This window comes from Nycticebus coucang, chromosome 15 (genome assembly GCF_027406575.1).
Source record: "Nycticebus coucang isolate mNycCou1 chromosome 15, mNycCou1.pri, whole genome shotgun sequence".
Classification (NCBI taxonomy): domain Eukaryota; kingdom Metazoa; phylum Chordata; class Mammalia; order Primates; family Lorisidae; genus Nycticebus; species Nycticebus coucang.
The window spans coordinates 853,717-881,693 of NC_069794.1; the positions used below are offsets into that span (position 1 = coordinate 853,717).

The following is a 27,977-nucleotide window of genomic DNA, read 5'->3' on the forward strand; positions in this document are numbered from 1 at the left end:
CGCCGAGACACCCCCACCTTAAGGCTCGGGGTCGCGCCTGGACGTCCCCTTTAGGGCTTGGGGGCGCGCGGAGCATCCTGAGGTGCTCGTTTTCTCAGAAGCGACAGTCGTGGGGTCAGCGGAGTGAAAGGCAGCGGCTCCGTGTGGCTACCCTCGCCCCTGAACCCCAAACCCCTCAGTCCTGGCGAGCCCAGACGCGGGAAGAGCTGCAGGCAGCCGGGCCGAGAGGGCGGGGACCCAGTGCTAGCACCCCTCGTCCTCAGCCCGAGCGCGTCGCCGAGCCGGCCCCGGGGTTGCGCTGCTGCGCGCGCTCGCTCGCCGGAACCAAAGTGCAGGGGAAGACGGGGCCGGAGGCGCCGGGCCGGAGACGGACCCCTGGCCGGAAGTGACGAAAGCGACGGGAACCGCCGGCTTGTGGGCGGTGCTCGCTGCCATGGCGCACATCACGATCAACCAGTACCTGCAACAGGTACGTGTCGGTAGGGGAAGCGCACTGCAGTGAGTGTGGGTCTCGGGCTGTCTCTGTGGGTCCCACCTCTGGCCTCGGACCCTCAGGCCTCGCTCGCTGCCTTTTCCGTCCGGATCTCCGGTGGGCGGCGACGGCGGGCTGGGCCGGAGGCGCCGCCTCGGGTCCCTTCTGCTGGGCCGCCGTGCGGGCGGGGCCGCGTCGGCCGGGGCTCGGAGCTCGTGTCCGCAGGCTGGGGAATGCTCGTGATTACGCGGACACACGTGTCGTCTCCTGCTGTTGCTGCCCTCGGTGGGCGCGGTGCTCCCAGTGGGTCTGAAGGGCTGGTACACCCCGCCGACGGCTTCGTTGGTTCCGTTGTTTCGGTGGGACGCCGGTGGAAGAAAGGAGGACGACTTGGAGGAGGAGAGGAGGCTACCGCAGTCCCAGTTCAGGCCGCTAGCCCTTTAGTGCGCTTCTCTGTTGTAAGCGTACTGCGCACTTTGTTTTTTGCTAAATATACCTTACAGCCGTTTTGTTCATACAGCCTGCAAATGGCAGAAGCACAGTTGAAACACGGATGTTTCTGTATTCAAAGCTTGCAGTTTTTACACTAAACGATGCTAATCCATAGGCCGGGCGCGGTGGCTCACGCTTGTAATCCTAGCACTCTGGGAGGCTGAGGTGGGTGGATTGCCTGAGCCAGAGCAAAACCTCGTCTCTAAAAATAACCTGGTGCTGTGGCGGGCGCCTCTAGTCCTACTACTGAGGTGGCTGTGAGCTATGATGCCAGGGCACTCTACCCTGGGTGACAAAGTGAGACCGTCTACAATAAATAAATAAATACATAACCCTCAGGACAAGGCTGTGGTAATAATAACAGGAAAAATAGAGAATAGGTTTTAAAAATATTTGAAGGAAACTTTACTAGGACCTGATAATTAAGGATGTATGGGTGGGCCAGGTGCAGTGGCTTCAACCTGTAATCCTAGCACTCTGGGAGGCTGAGGGGAGTGGATTGCCTGAGCTCAGGGGTTGGAGACCAGCTGAGTAAGAGTGAGACCCCGTCTCTACTAAAAAAAAAGAAAAATCAACCAGGCATTGTCTAGCACCTATAGTCCCAGCTACTGGGGTGGCTGAAGCAAGAGAGTCACTGGAGCCCAAGAGTTTGAGGTGGCTGTGAGCTATGAGGCCATGTCACTCTATTGAGGGCAACAGAGGGAGACTCTGTCTCAAAAAAATGGGTGGTGGGACATGGCAGAGTACTAGTATAATGAACGTGAAGAGGAAAATAAACTTGGTTCTGGACATAGGGAGTTGAGGTGTGCAGTGTCTGTTGACAACCAGTTAAAGATCTCCAGATGACGTTTGAATATAGTCTGACGTGACTGGGAGCAGTAGTTGCTGAGTTAATATGTTATGTCCAGGAGTCTCTCAAAGACCATACTGCCAGACAAGTCAAATTTAAAGAGGAGTCCTTTTATTGAAGAGCCAGCTGGCGACTCCCTCAGTGTCCCAACATGGGGTTTCTGAGAGCAGCTCCTACTGTCTAAGGGTTCAGATTTTTAAGGCCTGGTCTGCATCCTGAATCTCTTCACAAAAGACAGAGTACCTCCTAATATGAGACTTTGAAAAGTCCCTTCTATCATTTTGATGGAGAAAAGTATTCCTGGTTGGATTGGCCTGTTACTTAATTTCTATATTAATAGAGTCTCAAATATTTTAAAAAATAGATGTCTCTTTGACAGAGGATGGCAACATGTTAGACCTATATACATAGTAATACAATGTGTGTGATTTGTTGCGTAGGAGTGTAGGTGCCAGTAACTGTCTCAAATGTAACACACCGTTTGCCAGTCATCAAAGCCAGGAGGTGGGGCAAATCATTGACTCTTCTCTCCTTCAGTCTCCGCAGATAGTTCTTTACCTGCGTAGTTATATCTCCTAGTGTCTCAGATCCACCTCTTTGTTATCTATTGCTTATCAGGGGTCCTCAAACTTTTTAAACAGGGGGCCAGTTCACTGTCCCTCGGACTGTTGGAGGGCCGGACTATAGTTTAAATAAAAACTATGAACAAATTCCTATGCACATTGCACATATCTTATTTTGAAATAAAAAAACAAAACGGGAACAAATACAATCACACTGCCTCATGTGGCCCACGGGCCGTAGTTTGAGGACCCCTGGCATTGCAGTCACTTTTTATTTCATTTCCCTGATTCTTACCTGTTTCTTTTATATTGGACTTTCTATGAGAGCAAAGGGAGGATAGGCTTTAAAGACAATAATACTTCAGTAATATGTGTTTTTACTAATACTGGGACTTTGGACATGTCTAACTGCTGTGACTCTCCATCTGTAAACAGGATCCATATGAGTTGTGCCAATTATAAAGACCCTAAATGCACAATTAATGCGTTAACTCAGTAAATGATAATTGTGCTATTTTATTGAAGAAGATGGTTTGAGCATCTGCTTGTCCTACTAAAACTTCTCCTGCAGGGAGACTTCCAAACACCTCTTAACTTAGTGCCACCAATCCGATGCTCCACATTTGCTCAATGTGCCATGGCAGCTCTCCCATATATAAAATGCACATAACTTAAAAAGTACCATTTAGCCATTTTAAAGTATACAATTAAGTACATTGACAATATTGTATAACGATCACCATTACCAGGTTCCAAAATTTTTTTTGTCACCCCCAAAGGAAACCCTATACCCTGGGAGGTTGCTGGTAAGGAGCTTCCTGGGGTGTGAGCTCTGAAGAGTGAACATACTGGCAGGGCCCACACTGCTCATTACTAGGCCCAGGTATCTGACTCTAAGCCTTGATCCCTTGGTGACTGCCATGTCCTGGTTTTTCTCCAGCTGGAGTGCACTTCCATTTAGAGGCCTTGCTGCAGTTCTGTGACTCTGAGCCTGCTGTGACCCAGGAATTTCCCTTGGGGGGAGGACTCCGGAGACCTGGGACACACAAAGAGCATCATGTTCAAGGATGACCAGTGGCCTCCCTGTTAACCAGAGTGAGGCATGTCCTTGGGCCCTGGGAGCCTGAAACTAGAAGTAGGGGCTGCTTTGGGGACTCTTGGCTTGAGCTTGTGTTCTTGATGCACTGAACTGAGCATATGAGAGCAGGGCTGAGCAAGTGGCAGGTCCCAGAGATGATTTTGTGCTTGACAGGGAAGAAGTCTGCCCTGGGTCTCCATGGCTGGGCCTGCTCACAGGGTGCATGGAGGGTACCTTTGGAAGACATGTCCTCACTAGGGTAAACTGACTAAAACTGACCAAGACCTAGATGGGGTCACTTCATTTCCAGCCTTGATGGGATGGTGAGCAGAGAAGCCACAGAATGCCTGCCTTGGCCCAGGAGGGTGCCCTTTCTCACCCAAGCGCTGTCTCACGCATTCCCTACTCACTGATGACAGGTGGCACATGCAATATTTTAAACTCCAAAACACTGATCTCCAGCACAGTAATTGTAAAGAGGAAACCAAACCCCTTCCCCAAACCAGTGAGGGCTCTCAGTTTCTACCTGTTTACCTTTGAGGTGAGTCCTATACCTGTGGCTAGAGGTGGAAGAGAAAGACTTGGTTTTAATGACTGGGTTTTCATAACACTCAGTAGTAACCACATAACACACACTGCTCATTCTTGTTTGCTTTGCCTGTTTTCTTGCCTCTAGAAGATACCATGTTGAAACAAAGTTTTTGTTTGCTGGCTAAAAAGAGTCTTGACTTGATACATTTTGATTATCCTGATTTCTTTCAAAGTAGGAGAAAATTACTTTTGTGGTCTACAGTGTACCATTTGAATTCTGTTAGAACAGAATGTTTCACTTTCAACTCAGGTTTCCCTTTCCAATGTTTCAGGTGTATGAAGCAATCGACACTAGAGATGGAACTTCTTGTGCAGAGTTGGTGTCTTTTAAGCATCCTCATGTTGCAAACCCACGGCTTCAAGTAGGTCAAAGAGTTATGCACTCAGGGATCGGGGGAAATATGGGCTAACAGGTTTCTTAAGAGAAATTTACGGTTTAAATAAAAGAAAATTAACCTTGTCATTTTTTTTTTTTTTTTTTTTTTTTGCAGTTTTGGTCAGGGTCAGGCTTGAACCCACCACCCCCAGTATATGGGGCCAGTGCCCTACTCCTTGAGCCACAGGTGCTGCCCTAATGTTGTCACTCTTGCTTAAAAATGTCAAAGTTCCTTTAGAGTTTCTTAATGGCAGTTCACTTGCAGAGCGTGGACTGTGTCACGTCCTGCCCCGGGACATGCACCTCTTATTGCTATGTTTGATTCCTGCATAGTTTGCTGAGGTCTGGAGAAGTAAGGTCGTGTCTGGGGTGACCCAGCACGGGGGAGAGCTTAGCCTCTGTCCACACTGGTCTGCCCTCACAGCCCCAAGGCTGTCATGCACCACAGGCATCTGCTAAGTTGTTATTCAGGGATAGCCAGCTAACCAAGGCACCACCTGGGCTGTTCGTGTGGTGTCACAGCACTTGCTTGCATGGCATTGGCTCCAGCTATCCTGTTACAGCAGCCAGGTGGCCCTTTCCACAGAGATCTGTAGCCTACAAAGCCTAAATATTTATTTTCTGGCCTTTTACGGAAAGCATTTGCCAACTCATGCTTGAAAATACAAGGTCTGACAATTAAGTCTGTGAGCTTGCCACTGTGAACGAACATCATGGTAGAGTTTCATAGCCGTGGTCTGTCAGTGTCCACAGCTGTTCTTGTGTTGACATGTGGCAGCGTCTCGCTTAGTGGTTATTGCTGCATGTTTGTATGTGCCATTGAGAGAATGTTGGAACTTGAATTAGAGCAACAAACAAATTTAAATTTCTTGTTAAACTTAGCAAGAGCGGAAGGGAAATCAGGGACAGGTTAGTTCAAGTTTATGGGGATAATGCCACGAAGAAAACTGCAGTGTGCAAATGGATTAAAACTTTTTCTTTTTTTCTTTTTCTTTTTTTTTTATTGTTAAATCATAGCTGTGTACATTAGTGCAATCGCCTGTACCCATTCTAAGATGCACCGCAGGTGTGGCCCCACCCATTACCCTCCCTCCACCAAAACCTCCCCCCTCCCTGCCCCTTCCTGGCCCTTTCCCCATAGTCTTGTGCTATAGTTGGGTTATAGTCTTCATGTGAAAGCTATAATTTAGCTTCATAGTAGGGCTGAGTACATTGGATACTTTTTCTTCCATTCCTGAGATACTTTGCTAAGAAGAATATGTTCCAGCTCCATCCATGTAAGCATGAAAGAGGTAAAGTCTTCATCTTTCTTTAAGGCTGCATAATATTCCAGGATTAAAACTTTTTCTGAGGGAGAGAAAGTGTCACTGATGAACAGAGGTCAAAGTGGCCAATAACAAGCAGAACTGACAAAAACATTGCAAAAAATCATTGAATTGTGCATCAAAATCATTGGCTGACTGTGAGAAGCATAGCAGACCAAGTAAGCATCCATCAAGAAATAGGAAAATCTCAACTGAAAATCTTGGCCCGCAACTCATGGCTTTTGCATCAGGATGGTGCAGCAGTTCACAGGGCACTGACTGTGAGAGAGGTTTTAGCCAGTAAACAAATAACTGTGTGGGAATCCTCCCTGCTCACCTGATCTGGCCACTAATGATTTTTTCCTTGGTACAAAGATAAAGGAAACATAGAAAGGGAGACATTTTGATGACATTTGGGACATCAAGGGTAATACAGTGACAGCTGATGGCCATTCCAGAAAGAGTTCCAAAATTGCTTTGAAGGGTAGACTGAGACACTGGCATCCGTGCACAGCTTCCCAAGGGGACCACTTCAAAGGTGACTGTCGTGACTTTCAGCAATGAGGTGTGCAGCACCGTTTCTAGGAAAATTAAGTTCACAAACTTAATTTTCAGATCATGTAAATATTCTTGATGAAGATAAGTGATATTGAAGTAATATTTTAATAGAAAATATTGTTGCCATTTTGTAAAGTCCTTTTTTTTCATTGATATCCATTATAATATTGGAGTGTGTTCTCTTTGGGGGACAAAATTTTTCTTTTGCAAGAAAAATGGGCTTATCTATTGGTGATTATATTTGGTTGTGTCTGGACTTCAGGCCAGGTGACTTAGCCTCTGATAGCAGCAAGCCTTAAAAAAAAAAAAAATGATTCTTACATGCAGACAATGCTGAAAACCGTTGCTCACAACAGAAACTACTGTTTGAGACTCTATGGGACTTAGGGGCACCCTCGCCAGAGTGCCCCATGGCTGGTGCCTTGTGCTTCCTCCTGCATCCCATCAGGGGACACCTGTCTGCCTGTCTTATGCCGTCTGAGGCTGACCCCTTCATTGTGAAATTCCCCATTAACCTTCCATCTGATGGCTCCATTTGTGGGGGCCACTGTCCAGATCAGTTATTTCCTTAGGGCTGTGAAGCAGTCTTTCTGCTACTGTCATTCGTTCCACCACGTGTGTTTATTGTATTGGTGTGGACTCACTGATCCTTTTTAAAAAATTCAATGTGCTGGGCGGCGCCTGTGGCTCAGTGAGTAGGGCGCTGGCCCCGTATGCCGAGGGTGGTGGGTTCAAATCCAGCCCTGGCCAAATTGCAACAACAAAAAAAAATAGCCGGGCATTGTGGCGGGCGCCTGTAGTCCCAGCTGCTCAGGAGGCTGAGGCAAGAGAATCGTGTAAGCCCAAGAGTTAGAGGTTGCTGTGAGCCGTGTGACACCATGGCACTCTACCCGAGGGTGGTACAGTGAGACTCTGTCTCTACAAAAAAAAAAAAAAATTCAATGTGCTACAATCTGTTAGTCAAGTTTTTCCAGAGAAGCAGAACCAATAGCTTTTATCTGGTTCTGTGTTGATGTCTGCGAGAGTTATGAGGAGCTGGGCTACATGCATCGGCAGGCTGCAAAGTCCTGCACTCTGCTGCCTGCAAGCCGGAGGCCCAGGGAGTCAGCCGGGGAGTCCAGCTGAGTCTGAAAGCCGGACAGCTGGGGGCCAGAGCTGGGAATCCTGGTCTGAGGCTGGAGAAGCACCAGACTATTGCTTGGCCCTCACTGGGCAAAACTGAAGTGCATTCATGGGCTTCTTGTCCACTTCAAATATTGATAAAAAATATTTGTGGAAGTAACAGACCTTTTATTTAGAAGTGCTAAAATGTAAGGAGGGGCTGTGAACTCTGAGGTGCAAATTCTTTTGAAACTGAAATCTCATATACATTGCATTCTTTCTGTGCCTATTAATTTTATTTTTGCCCTTTTTCTTCTTATTACTATTATTAGATGGCCTCTCCAGAAGAGAAGTGTCAGCAAGTTCTGGAGCCCCCTTATGATGAGATGTTTGCAGCTCATTTAAGGTGAGGAAGGAAACACACAAATTAGGATTTGACCAGGGATTTTATCTCACAGTGTCTTATATGTGAAGTAGCAAATAATTGACTTTGAAGAAGTAGAAAAATACATTTATAATTTTACTTTGGTAAAGCCTGTTTTGTAATACGGTAAAAAAAACCATCTTAATATTGATCATATTGACCAAATTTTGTTTTATGTAGTAGGGTATGGAGCCTAACCATTGACCTACCTTTTTCATGGAAATATTATTTTTGAACCTCTTTGCCTTACTGGGAAATACACTGCACTTGAGAGAGCAAGCAACACTGCTTTCTGGTTTACTCTGTGTGTCCCATTTCATTTCTAAAGCATTAACTTGGGCAGAAGTTTGTGTCCTGGAGCTGTGAGAGACGCTTTGAGATGTGAGCTGTGAGATGACAGGCCTTGTTCTGAGCCATGGGGACAGGGTGGGCTCTGTGAGCAGGGAAGTCCTGTGGGCCCTGCAGGGTCTTTAGAAGAGTTTGGGTGCCACCGTGTCCTCATGGGGGAGGCACCTGCCACTTTCTTGCTCTGTCCAGCATGCGCCGGGATGCAGATCTGGCAGTGACTGTACGCAGCTGGGAATCTGTTAGAGCATCCTCATCTGCCCTCTGACATAGTGCACGGGCTGTGCTGTGCCTGTGTAGGTCCCTGCTGGGGACCCTGCTGAAGTCCCCTGCTGAGGTCCCTGCTGGCCCTCAGTTTCCTGGGACTTGAAAGGATAGTCTCAAAATGTAATGTGAGATTTCATCTCACACCAGCCTGGTTTGGTCCCAGCAGTCATCATTGAGCTTCCGCCTCCAACCTCTGTCTCCTGCCAGGCAAGAGTTCCAGCCTTGAGGACCACTGGGCACTAGGGTGTCTGGGGTGGGGCAAGCTGTGTGGTATGTGTAACTGTGTCAACATGCTTTCTGGTGACCTGGCCTCAGTCCCAACATTTCTTTTCCAGGTGCACTTACGCGGTGGGGAACCATGACTTCGTAGAGGCGTACAAGTGCCAGACCGTGATAGTCCAATATCTTTTGTGGTTTGTGGCTGTTGTCCAGTGTGTAACAGAGTGGATAACTTGGGGTTTAAGATCTTGAAATGTTGGGCCAGTTATTCGAACCTGCAGTTAGAAAGGAATTAATATTTTGGAAGAGAAACTCATCCTAGCTATTTTACTCTGGTTTTTAAGTTTAGCATGGGTCCTAAGACTCATTCAGTGACTTATGTAGTAGGTAAAAACACTGATTAGGGAGGGATTTATTTAATTCTGTTGAGGAGGATAGTATTTGTAAGTACAGTTATAGGCTAAGTCCTCTTGGTGAAATATCAGAACTCCCAAATTCAGGTATACATCAGTGGTTCTCAACCTTCCTAATGCCTCCTAATGCTGCGACCCCCAACCATAAAATTATTTTTGTTGCTACTTCATAACTGTAATTGTGCTACTGTTACGAATCGTAATGTAAATATCTGATATGCAGGATGTATTTTCACTGTTACAAAGGGGTCGCGACCCACAGGTTGAGAACGGCTGGTCTAGATGGACACACGTGGACTCAGACACACATTATCACTTAATCATGATTGCTAAAGATATTAACCACCCCACTTTCTTAACTCACACCCTGACACCTTCCACTTAAGGCCCTATTCAATGCTTGTTCTGAGTATTTGGAAATATCTCTAGATTTTAGTTTACTTAGAGGAGAGTGGGCTGCTAACTAGCTAAGTTTTCTTGGAATTCAGAAATTCTATAATTGATAAAATAAACTTTATACTATGGAGTCTAAAGCACTTAAATGTAACTTGTGATCATCTGGGCTCAGAGAAACCAAATACAATTTTTGAAACTGTAGATTAAAGAAATCTGGGCTGAGTGCAGTGGCTCACTCCTGTAATCCCAGCACTCTGGGGAGCTGAGGCAGGTGGATTGCTTGAGCTCAGGAGTTCGAGACCAGCCTGAGCAAAAGTGAGCCCCTGTCTCTACTAAAAATAGAAAAATTAGTTTCTACTAAAAATAGAGAAATTAGCTGAGCATTGTGGCAGATGCCTGTAATTCCAGCTACTTGGGAGGCTGAGGCAGGAAACTTTTTATAAAAGTAGACCAACTGTAATTTATTGAGGGATATAATATCATACAGGAACTTAAACCCAGGAGTTGGAGGTTGCTGTGAGCTAGGCTGATAACACCACATTCTAGCCAAGATGACAGAGTAAGACTCTGTCTCAAAAAAAAAAAAAAAAATCTGATAACAAAAAGTCTTTCTTACTTTGAAAAAATATGTATGAAATAAACATATTGAGAGTACTTACACCTGATGTGCAGGTATTTGTACCGGGGGCTAGGCCTTTCGTTCGTTAAAGAACTTATCCCTCTAGGACAGAGTCTACTGTAGGGTGAGCTGCACTCCTTAAAACTTGCACCCCATCTTTATTTTTACCAAATGGAGCAATATTTGAATTTCTTATATCTTACCTTCCTTAAAATAGTACATCATTCCTTCGGGCATTCCAGGCCCACAAAGAAGAAAACTGGTAAGTGTTAACAGAAACAGCTGGAAATTAGCAACTGGCTATTTGTTTTAAAGCAGAAACTTTTAAAAGTTTGTTTAAGAAAAATGTCTCCTATTTTCTATGTGGATTTTTAATATCCATGTGTTGACATACCATGGTATCAACAGGGATAATGGGAGTTGTGACATCTATGTAACTGTGACTGGCAGATCAGCCCGTTCATTTGCCCTGTGTCTATAAATATATAAAGTGTCATTTTTATTTCTGTACTTCCATGCTTCTAAATATTTATTAAATATTATTTTTTTCCTTCCTGCATCAATTTTGAACTTTTAGTTTTAAACTTTTTATAAAAGTAGACCAACTATAATTTATTGAGGGATATAATATCATACTGGGGTATTTTAAATTCTTTGCCAAATTAATTCTGAACTTTATGGTTCATTAACAAACTATAGGTAAATATTAAAGTTTTGCTTATACTAAACTAACCAAAGGCCTTTACAAACAAAAACCCCTCCCTTTTCCTGTATTAAGTGAAGATTTACATGTGAAAGGAGTTAAGCATTACCAACTAGGAGTCTAGTTGTCTCAGGAAGGGCTGTGCATTATGTGCTCTGCTTTCTGTGAGGGGGTCTTACCAAACCACATCTCTTTTCAGTGGGGCTGTTTGGATAGTGGTGGAGAGTTGAGAAGGTGGGTTCTGTGGGGACTTGAAGTGCGTGGGGTGGTGTATGGGGCACTACAGGTGTGGCCTACACTGCCTGGTGGAGTTCTGAGGGGCTGCTGGGGCCCCCATTATGGTGGTAGCCTGCAGGAGTACTGCCCTAGGTGTGGCTCGGCCCTCACAGCCTCTTCACCTGTGCTTACTTTTTGCCATAGGGCCCTGCCCGTCATGTACTCAGTGGCACTGGACCTTCGAGTATTTGCCAATAACGTAAGTTTAATTTCCTGGTCACTGCTGTTTTGCTTAATTTCATGTCATTCTTTCCCACGTTTTGAATGAATGGGGTTGGGATGTGTCTGGTAGAAGGAACAGAAAAACAAGAGGGGACCTGACAAGTTATTCTTTCTGGGTCAAGTCAAACAGACTTAAATTAACATTTTCTCAGATCTGTACACAATCGATACAGAGAGGTGTTTCCCGTATATGAGTAACCACTTATGGCATGTATTTTTATTTTAAAAAGGAGTGGAACAACAAATGAGGGATTCTACATTTTCTTCCACTCTTAAAGAATTTGGCCCATCCCCTCACTTAAAGAATTTGTTTAGGGTCAGACATGGTGGCTCATGCTGTAATCCCAGTACTTTGGGATGCCAAAGTGGGAGGATTGCTAGAGGCCACGAATTGGAGACTACCCTGGACAACACAGCTAGACTCTATCTCTAAAAAAAAAAAAGTTTTTTAAAAATTGGCTGAACATAGTGGCACACTTGTAGTCCCAGCTACTCAGGACCTGAGGTGGGAGGATCACCTGAGCCCAGGAGTTTGACTACAGTGAGCTGTGATCATACCACTGCACTCCAACCTGGGTGATAGAGTAAGACCCTGTCTCTAAAAATAATTGAATAGATAAGAATTCTGCTTATTGTAGATTTGGGCAGTAGCCTAAGGTTTCTCTGGTGTGAGGGAAGAGCCTGGATTTGATGGAGGTGACTTCCTTTTGGGGGAATCCATGTAAGCCCAGCATTTGTCAGCTTTTTGGTTTTAGGACCCTTTTAAAGTTTTAAAAATTATTGATAACTTTGATTCAGGACAAAGATGAAGTAAATTTCTCTGTATTTTTCCTGTGTAAAACCCTGTGAGTTCTCGTGCCAGCAATGCTCTGGGAGGGGCAGAGAAAGGTCCCGTGTAGGGAGTCCTGTGACCTCTCTTGCCTTGTGTCATGAAACACTGACAGGCAGCAATGGAAAGCTGTGAGAAAACCCACACAGGGGTTTCCTGTGTACAGGACTGCCGCACTCCAGTGTTGCAGAGACTAGGGGAGCCTGGGCCTGCTCAGACTGGTGCCTCTGTCAAAGTCGGGATCATACCAAGAACCAGGCCATCTCAGCTTCTTCAGATTTTAAGTGGGAAAGAATGTTTCACCATACCAACACTGAGACTCCACAGATGCTGGGATTATTTCACAGGGGCCTAGAGGCAGCCATCTACAAATGCTTCGGCAAGCACTTGAAACAAACGGAAACACTGGAAGTCTCGGCAAGGAAATAGAAGACGTGAAGAATGAAATAGGAAGTTTAGAACTGGAAAATATGTGCACTGATGACCTCCAAGAGCTCTTTTTTATTTTTTTCCAAATTGATTTAAGGAAGCCTCTGAGAGATTTTGTTTATTTATGTATTTATTTATAGAGACAAGTCTTGCTGTGTTGCCCAGGCTGGAGCACAATGACTGCTCAGAGGCACAGCTGCAATTCACTGCTTCAGCCTCCTGGACCCAAGGATCCTCCCACCTCAGCCTCCTAAGTAGCTGGGACTACAGGTGCACACCACCTTGCCGGATTTGTTTACTTCTGTTATGGCTATTTATATTTACTGTATTAGAATTTTTACCTAGAAAAATCTTTATTTATTTCTTTGGAAAGAAAAATAGTAAACCTTTTGTATGTTAACATAACTGTTTGTTTATTTTTGAGACAGAGTCTCACTCTGTCACCCTGGGTTGAGTGCTGTAGTGTCAGCCTAGCTTACAGCAACCTCAGATTTTTTTTGTTTTTTTATTTTTTGAGACAGAGTCTCACTATGTCACCCTCAGTGGAGTGCTGTGGTGTCACAGCTCACTGCAACCTCCAACTCTTGGGCTTAAGTGATTCTCTTGCCTCAGCCTCCCAAGTAGCTAGGACTACAGGCACCCACCACAAAGCCCAGCTATTTTTTTGTTGCAGTTGTCATTGTTGTTTAGCTAGCCCGGGTTGGGTTCGAACCCACCAGCCTGGGTGTATGTGGCCAGCACATAAACCACTGGGCTACAGGCACCAAGCCAACAACCTTAAATTCTTGGGCTCAAGTGATCCTCCTGCCTCAGCCTCCCAAGTTTCTAGGACTAAAGGCTCCCACCATGATGTCTAGCTAGTTTTTCTATTTTTAGTAGAGATGGGGCCTCATTCTTGCTCAGGCTGCTCTTGGCTCCTGAGCTCAAGAGATCCATCTGCCTTGGCCTCTGAGAGTGCTGGGATTATAGGCATAGGCATGAGCCACCATGCCTGGTCCCTCACTGACTTTTTATATAAGAAATAAATGCATTTTCAAAACAAAGAAGGTGTCCTTGTTTGCCTTTTACTCTTGAATGTCCGGTTAGCAGAAGCCTGGCCTGCCTTATCTGCTCTGCACTTCCTCTACTTCGGGATGCCAGTCTGACTGAAGTACTCACAGACATTCTAGCCTCACACAGAGGTGGAAAAGGGAGGCGAATTTTAGTAGACTTTTCAGATCATTGTAGATAATTCTTTGCCTGTTAGAGGTTGGTTACTGTACTACAGCCTCTGAAATTCAGTGTGAACTTGCTCTGCCTTCTTGTGAAACCCTCGGGCTGTCACATACTTCGAGTGGTTCTTTCCCCTGTACAGCTTGGCAGCATCATGCATCACTCCTGTCTCGGCCCGTTTGGGCTGCTGTAATAAGGCACTGTAAACTGGCTTTTACAGTTCTGGAGCCTAGAAGTCCAAGATCAAGTCACCAGCCGATTGAGTGTCTGGTGAGGCGCCCTCCTGGCTTGTAGACAGCGCCTTCTCACTGTGTCCTCATGTGGGGGAAGGGCAAGGCTGCTCTCTTGGGTCCTTTTCACAGGAGACTAATCCCATCCATGGGACCTGCATCCCCATAACCTCATCACCTCTCAGCAGCTGCATCTCCAAATACCACCACCTTGAAGGTTAGGATTTCACCGTATGAACTGCAGTGGGGCAAAGGCCTTCAGACCAGGGGTGGGGGGTGCCATTTGTAAATTTGGCTTACTGAGTTGTGTATCAGTTCCCAGTGCTGACATACTTTATAATGTTGAACCAAAAACAAAAGCCCTATGTTTGTCATTATCACCAGCAACTTTCTCAGAAAAGTCTTGGAAGAATAGGAACCTGTCACCTCATGGTAGTCAGAAAAAGTTTTCCACAATTATAGTTTTTGTTGAAAGTGCAAATGTTGTCACTGGCAACAAATACTGTGACTTGGTTGCCTGGAAGTGATGATTTGTGGCATTCACTTGGGGGACACAGCCTGCTGGGCCCCAAAGCTCATGGCCTGTCTGCCCGTGGTTCAAGAGAGGCAATGACTGAGCACCTCCGGGTCCCCCCCCCCCCCCGCCCATCACCACTAGGTGGGGCAGATGTACATGTGCCAGGGGACCCAGCCTAACAGCTCCTTACTGCACCCGACTGTTTTATTGAGTCTTTGATTAACTGCAAATGCATGGTGTTAAGGGCACAGTGACCTGAGTGTAGTTTGGTGCCCCAGGAGGGTAAAACCATCAGAGCAAATGTCAGTGCAGTCAAAAAAGACAAGCAGTGGCTTAGGGCTGTCCCTTGCAGGGGTGTGGAGGCCCCCAGGGCTCCGTTAAGAATGCCTGGGAGGAAGTAGTGTTCCTCCTTTAACCCGGGTAAAGGCAGGAGAAGGCCAGACCCTGTGAGGCCTTCTGTGCATCAGAAGTTTTTGTTTAGGAGTTTTGGCCGTTCCTGACAGGAAGGTCAGGGACTAAGGTCGAAGAATGCCTCTTGCAGGTGCAGGCTTCCACAGATGACAAGCTTGGATTAGTTGAAGACCAACTTGGTTTGTGGAAGGATCAGGATAATGTATATATGTCTCAATTTTCATATTTCTGTAGTATACTCTCCCTGACTTCTCTAGTATCTTTTGGGACTTTGACTTTTATACCTATTTTTGCTTTAAAAAAATAAATTTTTTACATTCTATTAGGCAGATCAGCAGTTGGTAAAGAAAGGAAAAAGCAAAGTTGGGGACATGCTAGAGAAAGCCGCAGAGCTGCTGATGAGCTGTTTCCGTGTCTGCGCCAGTGACACGTGAGTAGGAGCAGGGCTGTGGGACCGAGGCCCTTCTGTGGAGGTCCCTTGTGAGTGCTGTTTTCTCTGCCCAGAGCAGCCTCTCCCACCCCTCTTCAGGCTGTCTCCACTCCTTTTAGAGAGTTCAGCCTTCTCAAAGGCCTCTCTCCACTGGACCTGGCGGGAGTCAGATCTTCATCTAACACGTGCATGGCAGGCCACGGTCCTGTTCTTCGCACTCCCTGAGGTAACAATTTGGATGACTGTGTGGCCTGCTCAGCTGCAGAGCGCAGGAAGGCTGTGTGACCACTGATGCCTTTGTGTTTCTTAACACTAAAAATACTGCAATATTGGAATTGAATACTAGAAATTTTGTTTATTCACACATTTCTGCACAGCATTGGTCTTTGTGACCTTTGATCAGTGAGTAGTCTCTTAGATGAGGTACTAAAAGCATAGGCCACAGAAGGAAAATAGTTAAATTGAATTTCATCTTAATAAAAAACTCTTGTGCTTCAAAGCACTATCACAAAAAGTGAGAAAGCATAGAATGGGAAAAATATTTACATATTACAGAATATGTAAAGAACTGTTATAACTCAGTGATTAAAAGACAAATGATCCGGGCGGCGCCTGTGGCTCAGTGAGTAGGGCACCGGCCCCATATGCTGAGGGTGGCGGGTTCGGACCCAGCCCCGGCCGAACTGCAACAGAAAAATAGCCTGGTGTTGTGGCGCGCGCCTGTAGTCCCAGCTGCTCGGGAGGCTGAGGCAAGAGAATCGTGTAAGCCCAAGAGTTAGAGGTTGCTGTGAGCCATGTGACGCCACGGCACTCTACCCGAGGGCGGTACGTTGAGACTCTGTCTCTACAAAAAAAAAAAAAAAAGACAAATGATCCCATTTAAAAATGGGCAAAGGGTTTAAAAAAATCTTCCAAAGACATACAAATGGCCAGTGAGCACACACAGCTGATGTCACTATCTACCAGTGATGGAGGCACATGCATCAGACATTGGAAATGCCGCCACTTGATACCCACTAGGACAGCTGTGATCAGAAAGGCAGGTTCATGGAGTTGGGATTGGGGTGGGGATGTGAGCTGGCACAGCTGCCATGCAGAGCGGCCTGTGGGGCCTCAGAAAGTTACACACAGATTAGCATATGACCCTGCAGTCCCACTCTGAGATAGGTTCCCAAGAGATAAAAGCAAACCCTCAGTGACAAATCCTTCCTCTTGTGGTTTGGTCTTGTCACATGTCTCTGAAGAGGCCGTGGTTCCTGGTGCCAGACCAGAAGGATATTACCATAAACAAAGCATTTTAGCATTTACGTGTTACAGAGAACTTGTCTATGTGTTTCTTATCATCTTGGTTTTTCTTTTTCCCCATAACCCTTAGGAGTAGATAGAACAGTATTATTATCTGTCTCCATTTTCAGATGAGGAAAACAAAACTTAGAAAAAAATGTTTTGTTCAAGCTCATACTACTAGGTTGTGATAAAAAATCATGTAAAAGAATGAGTTTTGGCAGTTAAGTAGGCAGTTATAAAACAGGCTTTGATTATTTCAAAACTGAATTGTTTTTACATTATTTTCAGTGTTTCTATATGGGCAGATTTTGGTCTTGAGCAACTTTGTTTTCTCTGGCTGGCGAGTGGTCTCGAGTTTTCTGTACGGGGCACTTTTCTTTTTGGTGCTCTGACCTCATGTCCCCAGATCTTGTGACCCAGGCAGTTGCCACTGGGCTGCTCTCTGGCACCACTGCCTGTGGGAACTGTAAGCTCTTAGCTAGGAGATTTCATTTACAAAGTGCAGAGCATAGCCAGCTTAACAGAATTTATTTCAATGTTTTACCATGAAAAATTGGAAGAATTTCACAGTGAATATCTAAATACTCTCCAGTCTACTGTTGGCACTCTTCTGCACTTGCTCTGCTGTGTCTATTCACGTACCTTTCCCTCTGTCCCTCCATCAGTTTCCTTTTTTTTTGAATGTACACTCAGGTATCACTTGTTAGGGATATGTTCTGAGAGATGTGGCCTCAGGTGATGTCATGGCTGTGTGGGCATCATAGGGCACATGTGCAGACACTGGGTGCTGCAGCCGCCGCACACTTGGGCTGCTGTGCAGCCTGCTGCTTCCTGACTGTGAGCTTATGCGATGTGACTCTGTGGAGTGCTGCAAGCAACTGCAACACAGCCACAAGCGTCTGTGTGTGTCTAAACACACTTAAACGTAGGAACAGGGGCGCGAGAGTACGGTATTGGGTCTAGGGGACCACAGTTTGTTGTTGACTAAAACAGGCTGTGTTTTGCATGACTATTTCAAAGTCAGTTGCAAATATAGACACCCTTTCCTCTACATACTTCCCTTTCTATTTTTTCTTTTGAAGTAGAATTTACTAAAATGAACTGTGTGTAAATTTTAACTGTGTGTCTGAGTTTTGGCAAGTGCACACACCTGTGTTCCTGAAGCCCCTGCTGAGAGGTGGGACGTTATCCTCAACCCAGAAACTCTCCCTCCTTTCAGGCAGCCCCTTGCTACTGCCCTGATTGTCCCACTGTGGGTGAGCTTTGCCTGTTCAAGGACTTTGTACAAAGGGACCCTACAGTTTGCACTTTTTGTGTCTTCCTTTTTGTGATTCACTCTTGTGTATTTTACTAGTTCATCTTGTTGTAATGAGAAGAGAAAATATTTTTTACATTTTCAAAAATGCTTTATCACAGTTACTTTTATATAATGTTGCTGCAGAATGGGCAGTTTTCAGCTGGTGCAGTGGAGGGAGCATGTTACTTACATATTGGAATTTTCCTGGTTAGAGGCCCCCTCCCCCCCAATTTTACCTGTTAGATAAGACATCTTTTTAAAAATGTTTTTTTTTAATTTCATGACTGTGACTTGAGCTATGAGATTTTATGTTACAATGTTAATGTTTAGCAGTTTATTTTCTAATTTATAAATAAAAATTTTATTTCCTATGTAACTTTAAAAATTATTTTCCCCTAGTCGTGCTGGCATAGAAGACTCTAAGAAGTGGGGGATGCTGTTTCTGGTGAATCAGTTATTTAAAATTTACTTTAAGGTATGTTTCTATTTGAAGACTTCATGCCTTTATAAGAATTCTTTAGAAGATTCCCATCTTCCCACATCTGGTATTATTTATGTTAATTATTAGCTAGACTTTCTGGCATTGCTTGGGAAATTATTGTAACCACATTCATAGTCCTATTAGCTGACATTTGATGAGTACCTACTTCATACAAGGCATCATTCAAAAAAGCTTTACAAATGTCTTATTTAAAACTGCTGGGCATAGTGGCCCACACCTATAATCTCAGCACTTTGGGAGGCCGGGTGGGGGGAGGATTGCTTGAGACCAGGAGTTTGAGACCAGCCTGGGCAACAAAGTGAGACCCTCCTTCTACAAAAAAAATGTAAAAACTTAGCTGGGTGTGGTGGCACACATCTGTAGTCCCAGCTATTGGGGAGACTAAAGCAGAAGGATTGCTTGAGCCTGGGAGTTTGAGGTTGCTATGAGCTATGATGACACCACTGCACTCTAGTATAAGCAACATAGTGAGACCCATCTGTACAAAAATATTATAGAAATAAAAGTAAATTAGCTGGTTGTGGTGACATGCGCTGGTAGTCTCAGCTCCATGGGAGACTGAGGCAGGAGGATTGCCTGAGTTTGGGAATGTGAGGTTGCAGTGAGCTGGGCTGATGCCACTGCATTCTAACCCAGGCAACAGAGTAAGACCCTGTCTCAAAAATTTTCTAGGGTGGTGCCCGTAGCTCAGTGGGTAGAGCCACATACACTGAGGCTGGGGAGTTTGAACCTGGCCTGGGCCAGCTAAAACAACAGTGACAACTGCAACAAAAAAAGTAACCGGACATTGTGATAGGTGCCTGTAGTCCCAGCTGCTAGGGAGGCTGAAGCAAGAGAATTGGCGTAAGCCCAAGAGTTTGAGGTTACTGTGACCTGTGATACCACAGCACTATATGCAGGGCAATAGCTTGAGACTCTGTCTCAAAAAAAAAACAACTTTCTAGGATAGGACCTCTGTAAACAAACAAAAACCAAATCCAAACTCTGAGGTAAGTATTACTGGCTCCAGGGGAAAATAAGGCACTTGTGTAGTAAGCAGCTTGTCTGGTGGAATTACACCCAAAGGCATGTGGCTCTACTCTGTAGCCTTCTGCCCTGGATTGTAATAATTAGCTGTGGATGGACAGACCGGCCTGTAGACCGAGGGCAGTGCCAGGAGGCTTCTCAGCTTTGAGGTCGTCTCCTGTGAGGTCAGGGTGAGGTCATCTGTGTTGGTAGCTTTTTGTTTCACTTGTATTATTATTATTAAATAAATAATTTTGATCTAACAAATTTTGCAATTCCCATTTTAAGGAGACATGCTTAGTAAAGTAGAAGTTTATGTTTGTTTTACTGTTTTTGTTGTTGTTTTTAAATATTTTAAATAGACTGTTGCTTCCTATAGATCAACAAGCTCCATCTGTGTAAACCCCTAATCAGAGCCATTGACAGCTCCAACCTGAAAGATGATTACAGCATGGCCCAGAGAGTCACATACAAGTACTACGTGGGCCGCAAGGCCATGTTTGATAGCGACTTTAAGCAAGGTGTGTAATCTCTTCTCTGGTATTTCAAATAAAGTGTTGCATTCTGAGCAACGTGAGTGACAGAGATAGCTTTGGAGAACATGGTTATTAAGGTGGGATATTTGTGTAAGAAAGTTCAAGTTATATATACTTTTTTAAATTACATCAATATTGATTAAGTAAAGGAAAGTTATATTTAAAGGTTTTTACTCTATACTGGGTCTCTGAAATACTGTCAGAGTGTCACAGTTGTCACTATGTCCTTTCTGTGCTTACCAGCCGGCTGTCTGTGAGTGGAATGTACGTCCCTGCTTTCTCCCCGGGCCTGTGGCCCTGCAGTATGTACTGGTTTTGTGGACGTAGGAAGTGGAGGTTAGGACCACGTTGAGCTCAGCAGCTGACTTACTGCCTAAACAGTCCTGTGTGGGAATGACTCAGCAAGCAGTGGAGACGTGGCTGGGTGCAGTGTCACATTTCATGTTGTGGCTTTTGACCTCACGAGCGGGCATCATTTGGGTACAGTGCCGAGTGTTGTGAAGTCACATTAACACACTGGTTTATGTTATTGACTTTCTCTAGAATGTGAAGCCAATTTCTTTTCCTTTCTATACTTTTTGATTAGCTGGCAGGAGGTGCTGCTTTGTGATCTCTCCTGGTGTGCTCAGACCAGACTTGTCAACTCACTTCCTTGCCATTCGTTGAGCACACAGTCCCACCCAGTGCCAGATGGATGGGAGGCCTTTTCCTTCTCCCTGTGTGTTGCAGCCGTGGGCTCTCTATTGTCACTGCACTGGTGTTTATTCTGTTGGCTTAAACCGACTGACTTTTCATTTTCTTTAACAGTTTTAGTAGATTTACCACTTTCAAAGAAGGGCTTTTCTGAGTTAATTCTCTCATCTCATTTTTTTTTCCTTAAAATATAAAGCATAAGGTAGATACTTTTAAATTATCTTTTATTGAATTCTTTTGATCACTCTGATAAGTTTTTCCCTGAGGATTCATTGAGTGATATTTTTGAATACCTAACATAGCCAGAAATGATTTATTATATTGATACTGTGTATTCAGTTTCTAAAACCTTTAGAGCTAAAAAGTTCCTTCAAGGCTATCTCATCTATCACTATCACTTCGTCGTTAAGGAAACTGAGAGCTGTGGAGATGGCGGTTCTCTGAGACCACTGAGATCATCAGTGACTATGTGCATCGGCACTTGTGTCTTCGGCTTTGTAGCTGTTAGTGATTCTGCTTCTGTTTCACTGAGAGGAACCCTAGAGCCCCAGATTGTATTTAAGTGGGTGAAATGTCTGCAAGGATTGTGGTGAATTTAATTCTTTTGTGTGATTTTATATTTGGAGTATCTCAGTTGTTATATACTTAAAATAACATTTTAATTTCAGAGATTTATATCCCTCTAAATATTTTTACTCCAACCAAAATACATTGTTTGATGCACAATGTCTGAAGTCCCCTCAAAGATAGTGGAGCATCTCAGCATGCATTAACTGTTAGAAAATGCATTTTTGTATCTCCAGGGGAATTTGGGCTCAGTTACCTTTAGCAGGAGTAAAGTTATACTTCTCAGGGACTGAGTTATAGCAGACAAGCTCTGGCAGCCAGGGGGATATTGCAGACCTTCAGCTGAGTCGTTGTCCCTTGACCTGCAGGGCTGATAGTAGGCACAGCTCAGTGGGCCTAGGGTGTCCATACTCACTGTTCCACTAGACATTTATTTTTGCAAAACGGCCACACAGTTTCAGAGCAGAGGCAGTGGTTCTGCCTATAGGTTCCCTCAGGCCCCAGGCCCAGACTCCAGGGCCTGCTGCCTCGGGTGACATGGCCTATAGTTCTGAACCATATTTGGGACTTTATATCATTATTCAGGAAGAATAAACAGTGTCAGTGTGCCTCTGTCTGAAGGAGCATCTCACTTTCCTAATTCTTTCATTTTTTATTGAGATGCAGTCTCACTATGTTGCCCCAGTTGGTCTCGAACTCCTGGGCTCAAGTGATCCTCCTGCTTTGGCTTCCCAGAGCACTGAGGTTACAGGTGTGAGCCACAGCGCCATGCCTCACTTTCCTGATTCTTGAACCAGACTCAGCATCAGCAAGGCCTCTCCTTATCTGAGTTCTGAGTTAGCACATGTTAAACTCTCTGCAAGTCTGTGCTGTGGAATCTGTAGCATTCGTCTTGACAAATTGATCATTTTTGCATTTTGAAATCTATTAAATTCAAGTACATTTTACATGAAATTGTATCCCGTCTTTATTATTGCTGTCAGGACAGAATTTATCTATTACAAGTTAATAAAATAATTTTTTTAAAGCTTATATTTGTATCAAGTGGAAGGTACACGATCACTTAATTATATACAAAGTGGAGGGTGGTGTTTCTCCAAGTTATTTTTATTCTATTTAATTATGCATGATTAAAATGATTATGGAGGTACATTTTAAGATGTTTTTATGTTTTCCATGAATATGGATATCATTTGAGCAGGGTTAAACTTTTAACATGCTAAACACAATGGCTTTCTAGGTAGCCTTAGGCAAATCAGAATTTCAGTACAAGTAAATTTCCTCAGTTTTTCCCTCTGCCCAGACAGTTCTTGTTGAATTTGGGGCTTTGAATTATACCTAATAAAAATCTCTGATCACAGAAATGAAGCTGGGCTGTTTTTTAAGGCATTAAAAAGAGGAAACAAATACATAAGGATGGGACAGTAGAATGACGGGCAGAAAGGGAGAGGTAGTAACTTGGAACTCTGCTGGGAGACTGGTGAGTTTAGGTGTTGGAGTCTAACGCTTGTTGGGGTCACTGGTCGTCTTTGCAGCTGAGGAGTACCTGTCATTTGCCTTTGAGCACTGCCACCGTTCAAGTCAGAAGAACAAAAGAATGATTCTGATATATTTGCTTCCGGTAAAAATGCTATTGGTGAGTAATTATTACTCAGTTTTTGTAGGTCTTTGTGCTTTAAAAGTGATTAAGCTTTCTTTTCTCCCACTTAAAAATTTTTTTTAAAAAAGGTAATATACACTTATGGTTAAAATGTAAGTGGTTCAGGGGCAGCGCCTGTTGCTCACTGGGTAGGGCGCCAGCCCCACATTCCAAGGGTGGTGGGTTTGAACCCGGCCCCAGCCAAACTGCAACAACAAAAAGAAAAATAGCCGGGCGTTGTGGCAGGCGCCTGTAGTCCCAGCTACTTGGGAGACTGAGGCAAGAAAATCTCCTAAGCCCAGGATTTGGAGGTTGCTGTGAGCTGTGACGCCACAGCATTCTACCGAGAGCGACATAATGAGACTCTGTCTCAAAAAAAAAAAAAAAAAAACCGTAAGTGGTTCAGAGTGACCTGTAATTTGCAAAAGCAATTGGCATTGTACCTAATCCTACTTAACAGGACAACCAGTTCTCAATGTTTTAGCTGATTCTCCTGGAAGATATTTCTGTGATTCCTGAATCTTACAGTTATACTGCTATTTCTTCGGTTGTCATTCCCTTCCTGGGACGTGAATGATCAGAGCTGCAAGAAGGGCAAGGCCAAGGACACATGTCACCGTGTGCCAGGGACCCTGATTTCTAAGCCAGGGTCACGTCCATACCCTGAGTTTTTTTTTTTTAGTATTTTTAATCCCTACTCAGCTAATTATGTAGAGGTTCTAAGAAATTTAGGTTGCAGTTTTTAAAAATTTAATTCCTTGGAAAGACTTTTATTGGAGATAATTCTGTCAAAGATGAAAGCATTTTTATTCTGGAAAACTAACTCTGTTTTAGGGTCATATGCCAACAATTGAGCTTTTGAAAAAGTACCATCTCCTGCAGTTTGCTGAGGTAACCAAAGCCGTAAGGTAGAGTATTTTATTCTTTTCCATTAGAGATTTTTAAAACATTCAAAACTAATAAAAACTGTGTGCATTCTGTGTGAGAGATCACTGCTTTCTGACACACTCTCTCTGGTCTCCTCACCGCCAGCGAGGGCAACCTGCTGCTGCTGACTGAGGCGCTGACCAAGCACGAGACATTCTTTATTCGCTGTGGTATTTTCCTTATCCTTGAGAAACTGAAGATCATCACCTACAGGAATCTGTTCAAGAAAGTGTAAGCATTTGCCCCGTGTATCTGTACTCTGGAGAGACTGCAGCTGAGCTATCAGGTGTTGAGAACCAAGTTGCAGGCTGGGGGGACACCACGTGGGCAGGCCCCTCATTTTCCTCTAATCATGTGGAATAAAGTAGAATGTCCCCCACTGCCACCCTGGTGCTGAGATAGGTGAGCAGCACAGGCTTGGCTTGTACTTCTGGGTCTGTGTGGTGAGAAGACCTGGTAACAGGGGCCCCTCCTGTGTGTCAGAGATGAAATATTTCCACAGGGCCTCCTTTTCTCACACCTGACACTGGAAGGTGATTCTTCTGAGGCTTGATGCCAGCAGGCCTCAGTTATCTAAATGTCAGATAAAGGCAGATTTCCCACATGTTGGGGGGTGGCGTACCCAGGTCAGGAAGGCCCCACTTTGTTGGATTCAGAGGACACTGTCCGTTGTCAGATGCATCCTGGTTTCAGAGATGCCAAAATGTCAAAAAATAATGTGTCTCTCTAGTTAATGAAATTCTTAGTAAATATGAAAACTATATTGTACTAGTGGCTTTTTTAAAAATTTAAAAGTCAAGGTATATTTAATAGCTCTTTATTTTATTTTTTTAGAGATAGTCTCACTTTAATGCCCTCAGTAGAGTGCTGTGGCGTCACACCTCACAGCAACCTCCCAACTCCTGGGCTTAGGCGATTCTCTTGGTTCAGCCTCCTGAGTAGCTGGGACTACAGGCACCTGCCACAACCCCCAGCTATTTTTTTGTTGTTTGGCTGGGGCTGGGTTCAAACCCACCACCCTTCGTATAGGGGGCCAGCTCCCTACCCACTGAGCCACAGGCACCGCCCAGCTAGCTCTTAATTTTTGGAGTGTATCTAATAGGTAGAAAAATTATTTTCACCCTTTCAACACTGATTACTAAACAATATTGTTTCCTGGGTGGCGCCTGTGGCTCAAAGGAGTAGGGCACTGGCCCTGTATACTGGAGGTGGTGGGTTCAAACCCAGCTCCAGCCAAACTGCAAAAAAAACAAAACAAAACAATAGTGTTTCCTTACTGACTCACGATACCTTTTCTTGTCCTTTGATGTGCTGCGGTCCTGCTAGTGACTGTCCTGGCCTTCTCATCCCCTCTCCCAGGTATCTGCTACTCAAGACACACCAGCTGTCCCTGGACGCCTTCCTGGTTGCCTTGAGGCTCATGCAGGTGGAGGACGTGGACACAGACGAGGTGCAGTGCATCCTCGCCAACCTGATATACATGGTGCGTCCTCGCTGCAGCCATGCAGCCGCTCACAGCAGGATTCAGTCTCGAATTTGAAGTTTTAATGTGGTGGTATTAAAATTGTCAAAAAGCCCTTTGCTTTTGTGAAGGTATTTTCTGACAGAACTAATTTTATCCCAGGAAATACCAGTCAGAGGGCCTTATGAGGGAGATGCATTATGTGTTTATGTGTTTTGCACCAGAGTGAACACTCAGTGTCCATGGGAGTTGATTCCAGCCCCCCGCCACGGGTCCCAAAGTCTGCAGATGCTCAAGTCCCTGATGTAAAATGGTGCAGTTTGCACAGAATCTGTGCACATTCTCCAATCACAGTAATATCGAATATGGTGTAAATGCTATGGAGGTGGTTGTTATACTCTATTATTTAGAGAATGATGCCTGAAAATGTCATATGTGGTACAGATGCTTTTTTTTTTTTTTTAAGCATTTTTGGTCTATGGTTGGTTGAGTCCATGGATGTAGAGAGCCAAGTGTATTTAATATGGTGTCCCGATGGCTTGAATTGCACTTCATTGGGGGATCATGCCCATGCCAAGGGGCTAATTAAGTCATTCTCTGTCTTTGCTGTGATTCAGATTAGAAATGTAAACTAATCCCTCTTTTTTCTTCCTCCAGGGTCACATTAAAGGTTATATTTCACATCAGCATCAGAAGCTAGTTGTCAGCAAGCAAAACCCATTCCCTCCACTGTCTACAGTGTGTTAATCACCCGCGCGTCCACAAGGGGGACACGGCTGTCCTCAAGGTTTTGTTCCTGCTGATGAAATCTGCCTTGTGCTTTCTCTGAAGCCAGGAGCCCTTGAGGAGCATTTCCAGGGACACCAAGGCTATGTTTCCCAGCAGTCCGAGTGTCTGAGGCCACTTCATTATTTATAAGGGATGTCAACTTCACGAAGATGTGGAATCCTCTTTTCAGAAACTGTAAATAGCCCTGCTGGTTCTAGAGTGTTTGTGGAACTTCTTTGAAGGATGCTTTTTGTTTGTTTTGTTTTGTTTTTTGTAGAGACAGAGTCTCACTGTACCGCCCTCGGGTAGAGTGCCATGATGTCACACAGCTCACAGCAACCTCTAACTCTTGGGCTTACGCGATTCTCTTGCCTCAGCCTCCCAAGCAGCTTGGACTACAGGCACCTGCCACAACGCCCGGCTATTTTTTTTTTTTGTTGCAGTTTGGCCGGGGCTGGGTTTGAACCCACCACCCTTGGCATATGGGGCTGGCACCCTACTCACTGAGCCACAGGCGCCGCCCTGAAGGATGCTTTGTATAAAGGCAGCTGCAGCTCATTTTTCCTGAGTATTGTCCCTAAAGGCTATCTTTGTAATTTTCTGTAGCTCTTTGTATAAAAAAGGCGCTCTGAATTTATCAGATGGTATATTCTTCATTATATCTTTCAGGATACATCAATTTTTATATATTAAATTTGAACATTTTATATCATCAAAATGCTTGGTTAACTTAAAGCTTCTTTTCGAAGCAGAATTTAAATTTCCCATATTTTATAGCTTACCTATGTAGATGCTTCTCCACTTACAAGGGTCACTGTTCCAGGAAACCCCGTGTATTTTGAAAATATAAGTCAAAAATGCCTTTATGCACTTGTCCCACCACACATTGCTGCCTAGCCTGGCCTCCCACAGCTGTCCTCAGGACGCTCGGTCATCGGGGGACAGAGTCACCCAGAGAAGTGCCAGGCATCCCATGCCCACTCAGTGACCACCAAGTGAACCAGGAGTTGGTCTCTCCTGCATAACTGTGGCCTTGACGGCCACACCGTTGTAAAGTCTGTGTGGTCAGCTCGGGTTGTGTGGCAAAGTGTCACCAGCTGGGCAGCCTAAAGAACAAATTTCTTGGCTTGGTGCCTGTAGCTCAGGCGGCTAAGGCACCAGCTGCATACACCAGAGCTGGCAGGTTTGAATCCAGCCCGAGCCTGCCAAACAACAATGACAACTACAACCAAAAAATAGCTGGGCGTTGTGGCGGGTGCCTATGATCCCAGCTACTTGGGAGGCTGAGGCAAGGGAAGTGCTTAAGCCCAAGAGTTTGAGGTTGCTGTGAGCTGTGATGCCATGGCACTCTACCCAGGGTGACAGCTTGAGACTGTGTCTCAAAAAAAAAAAAAATGAACAAATTTCTTTCCTGCTGTTGCAGCGGGTGGAGGTTGGACTGAAGCAGGTGCCTGTGTGTTGGGTTCTGCAAGGGCTGCTGTGGCTGCAGACCCTCGTCGTCTTCTCTGCTGAGAGGGCCAGTCTCCCTCTCCTTGTGAGGCCAAAGCCCTGTCAGGTCAGGACCTCAGCCTACGACCACACACAGCCTGTCTTCAGACGCAGTCACATCAGGGTTAGGACTCACAGGGGTGGGAACCTGCAGCCTTCAGGACCCGTGGTGCAACCTTCTCCACATGTGGCCTGGTTCCCTGCCCTGAATCCAAGCTTGCTCAGGTCTCTTGAGCTCCACCATGTCTCAGCTGCTTCAGTGTGTGTCCAGGTGTGTCTACAAAGATTTACTAAAGAAGAAAAGCTATTTTAGTTCATCTTTGCAAGGTTGTTGAGTCTGAAAGCTGCTTGTCCCCTTTGCACAAAGACAGGCTCTTCTAGGAAGTGCAGCGTCCCTCCTGCTTCACGGGGGCCACATGGCTCGAGACTCCTCGTGTGTCCTTCGCCATGTTCCTCTTGGGACAGGCCCTCCCAGGACT

The 27,977-nt window shown here is 44.9% G+C and overlaps 1 protein-coding gene across 6 annotated transcripts; it reads left to right on the forward strand.

Moving 5' to 3' along the window:
* The first annotated feature begins 346 nt into the window (after positions 1-346).
* PCID2 (PCI domain containing 2) lies at positions 347-27,815 on the forward strand. 6 transcript variants are annotated; one of them, XM_053564003.1, is made up of 14 exons: positions 347-469; positions 4,319-4,408; positions 7,718-7,791; positions 8,757-8,822; positions 10,289-10,330; positions 11,192-11,246; positions 15,224-15,327; positions 18,311-18,386; positions 19,798-19,939; positions 22,750-22,850; positions 23,688-23,761; positions 23,886-24,011; positions 25,140-25,263; positions 25,900-27,815. In XM_053564003.1, the coding sequence occupies exons 1-14, from the start codon at positions 434-436 to the stop codon at positions 25,987-25,989; spliced, it is 1,200 nt and encodes a 399-aa protein (XP_053419978.1). In that variant the 5' UTR covers positions 347-433; the 3' UTR covers positions 25,990-27,815. The 6 variants fall into 6 exon arrangements, with proteins under 6 accessions (XP_053419978.1, XP_053419977.1, XP_053419979.1 ...); XM_053564002.1 differs by lacking the exon at positions 347-469 and adding an exon at positions 529-930; XM_053564004.1 differs by lacking the exon at positions 347-469 and adding an exon at positions 3,332-3,477.
* Positions 27,816-27,977: the final 162 nt, after the last annotated feature.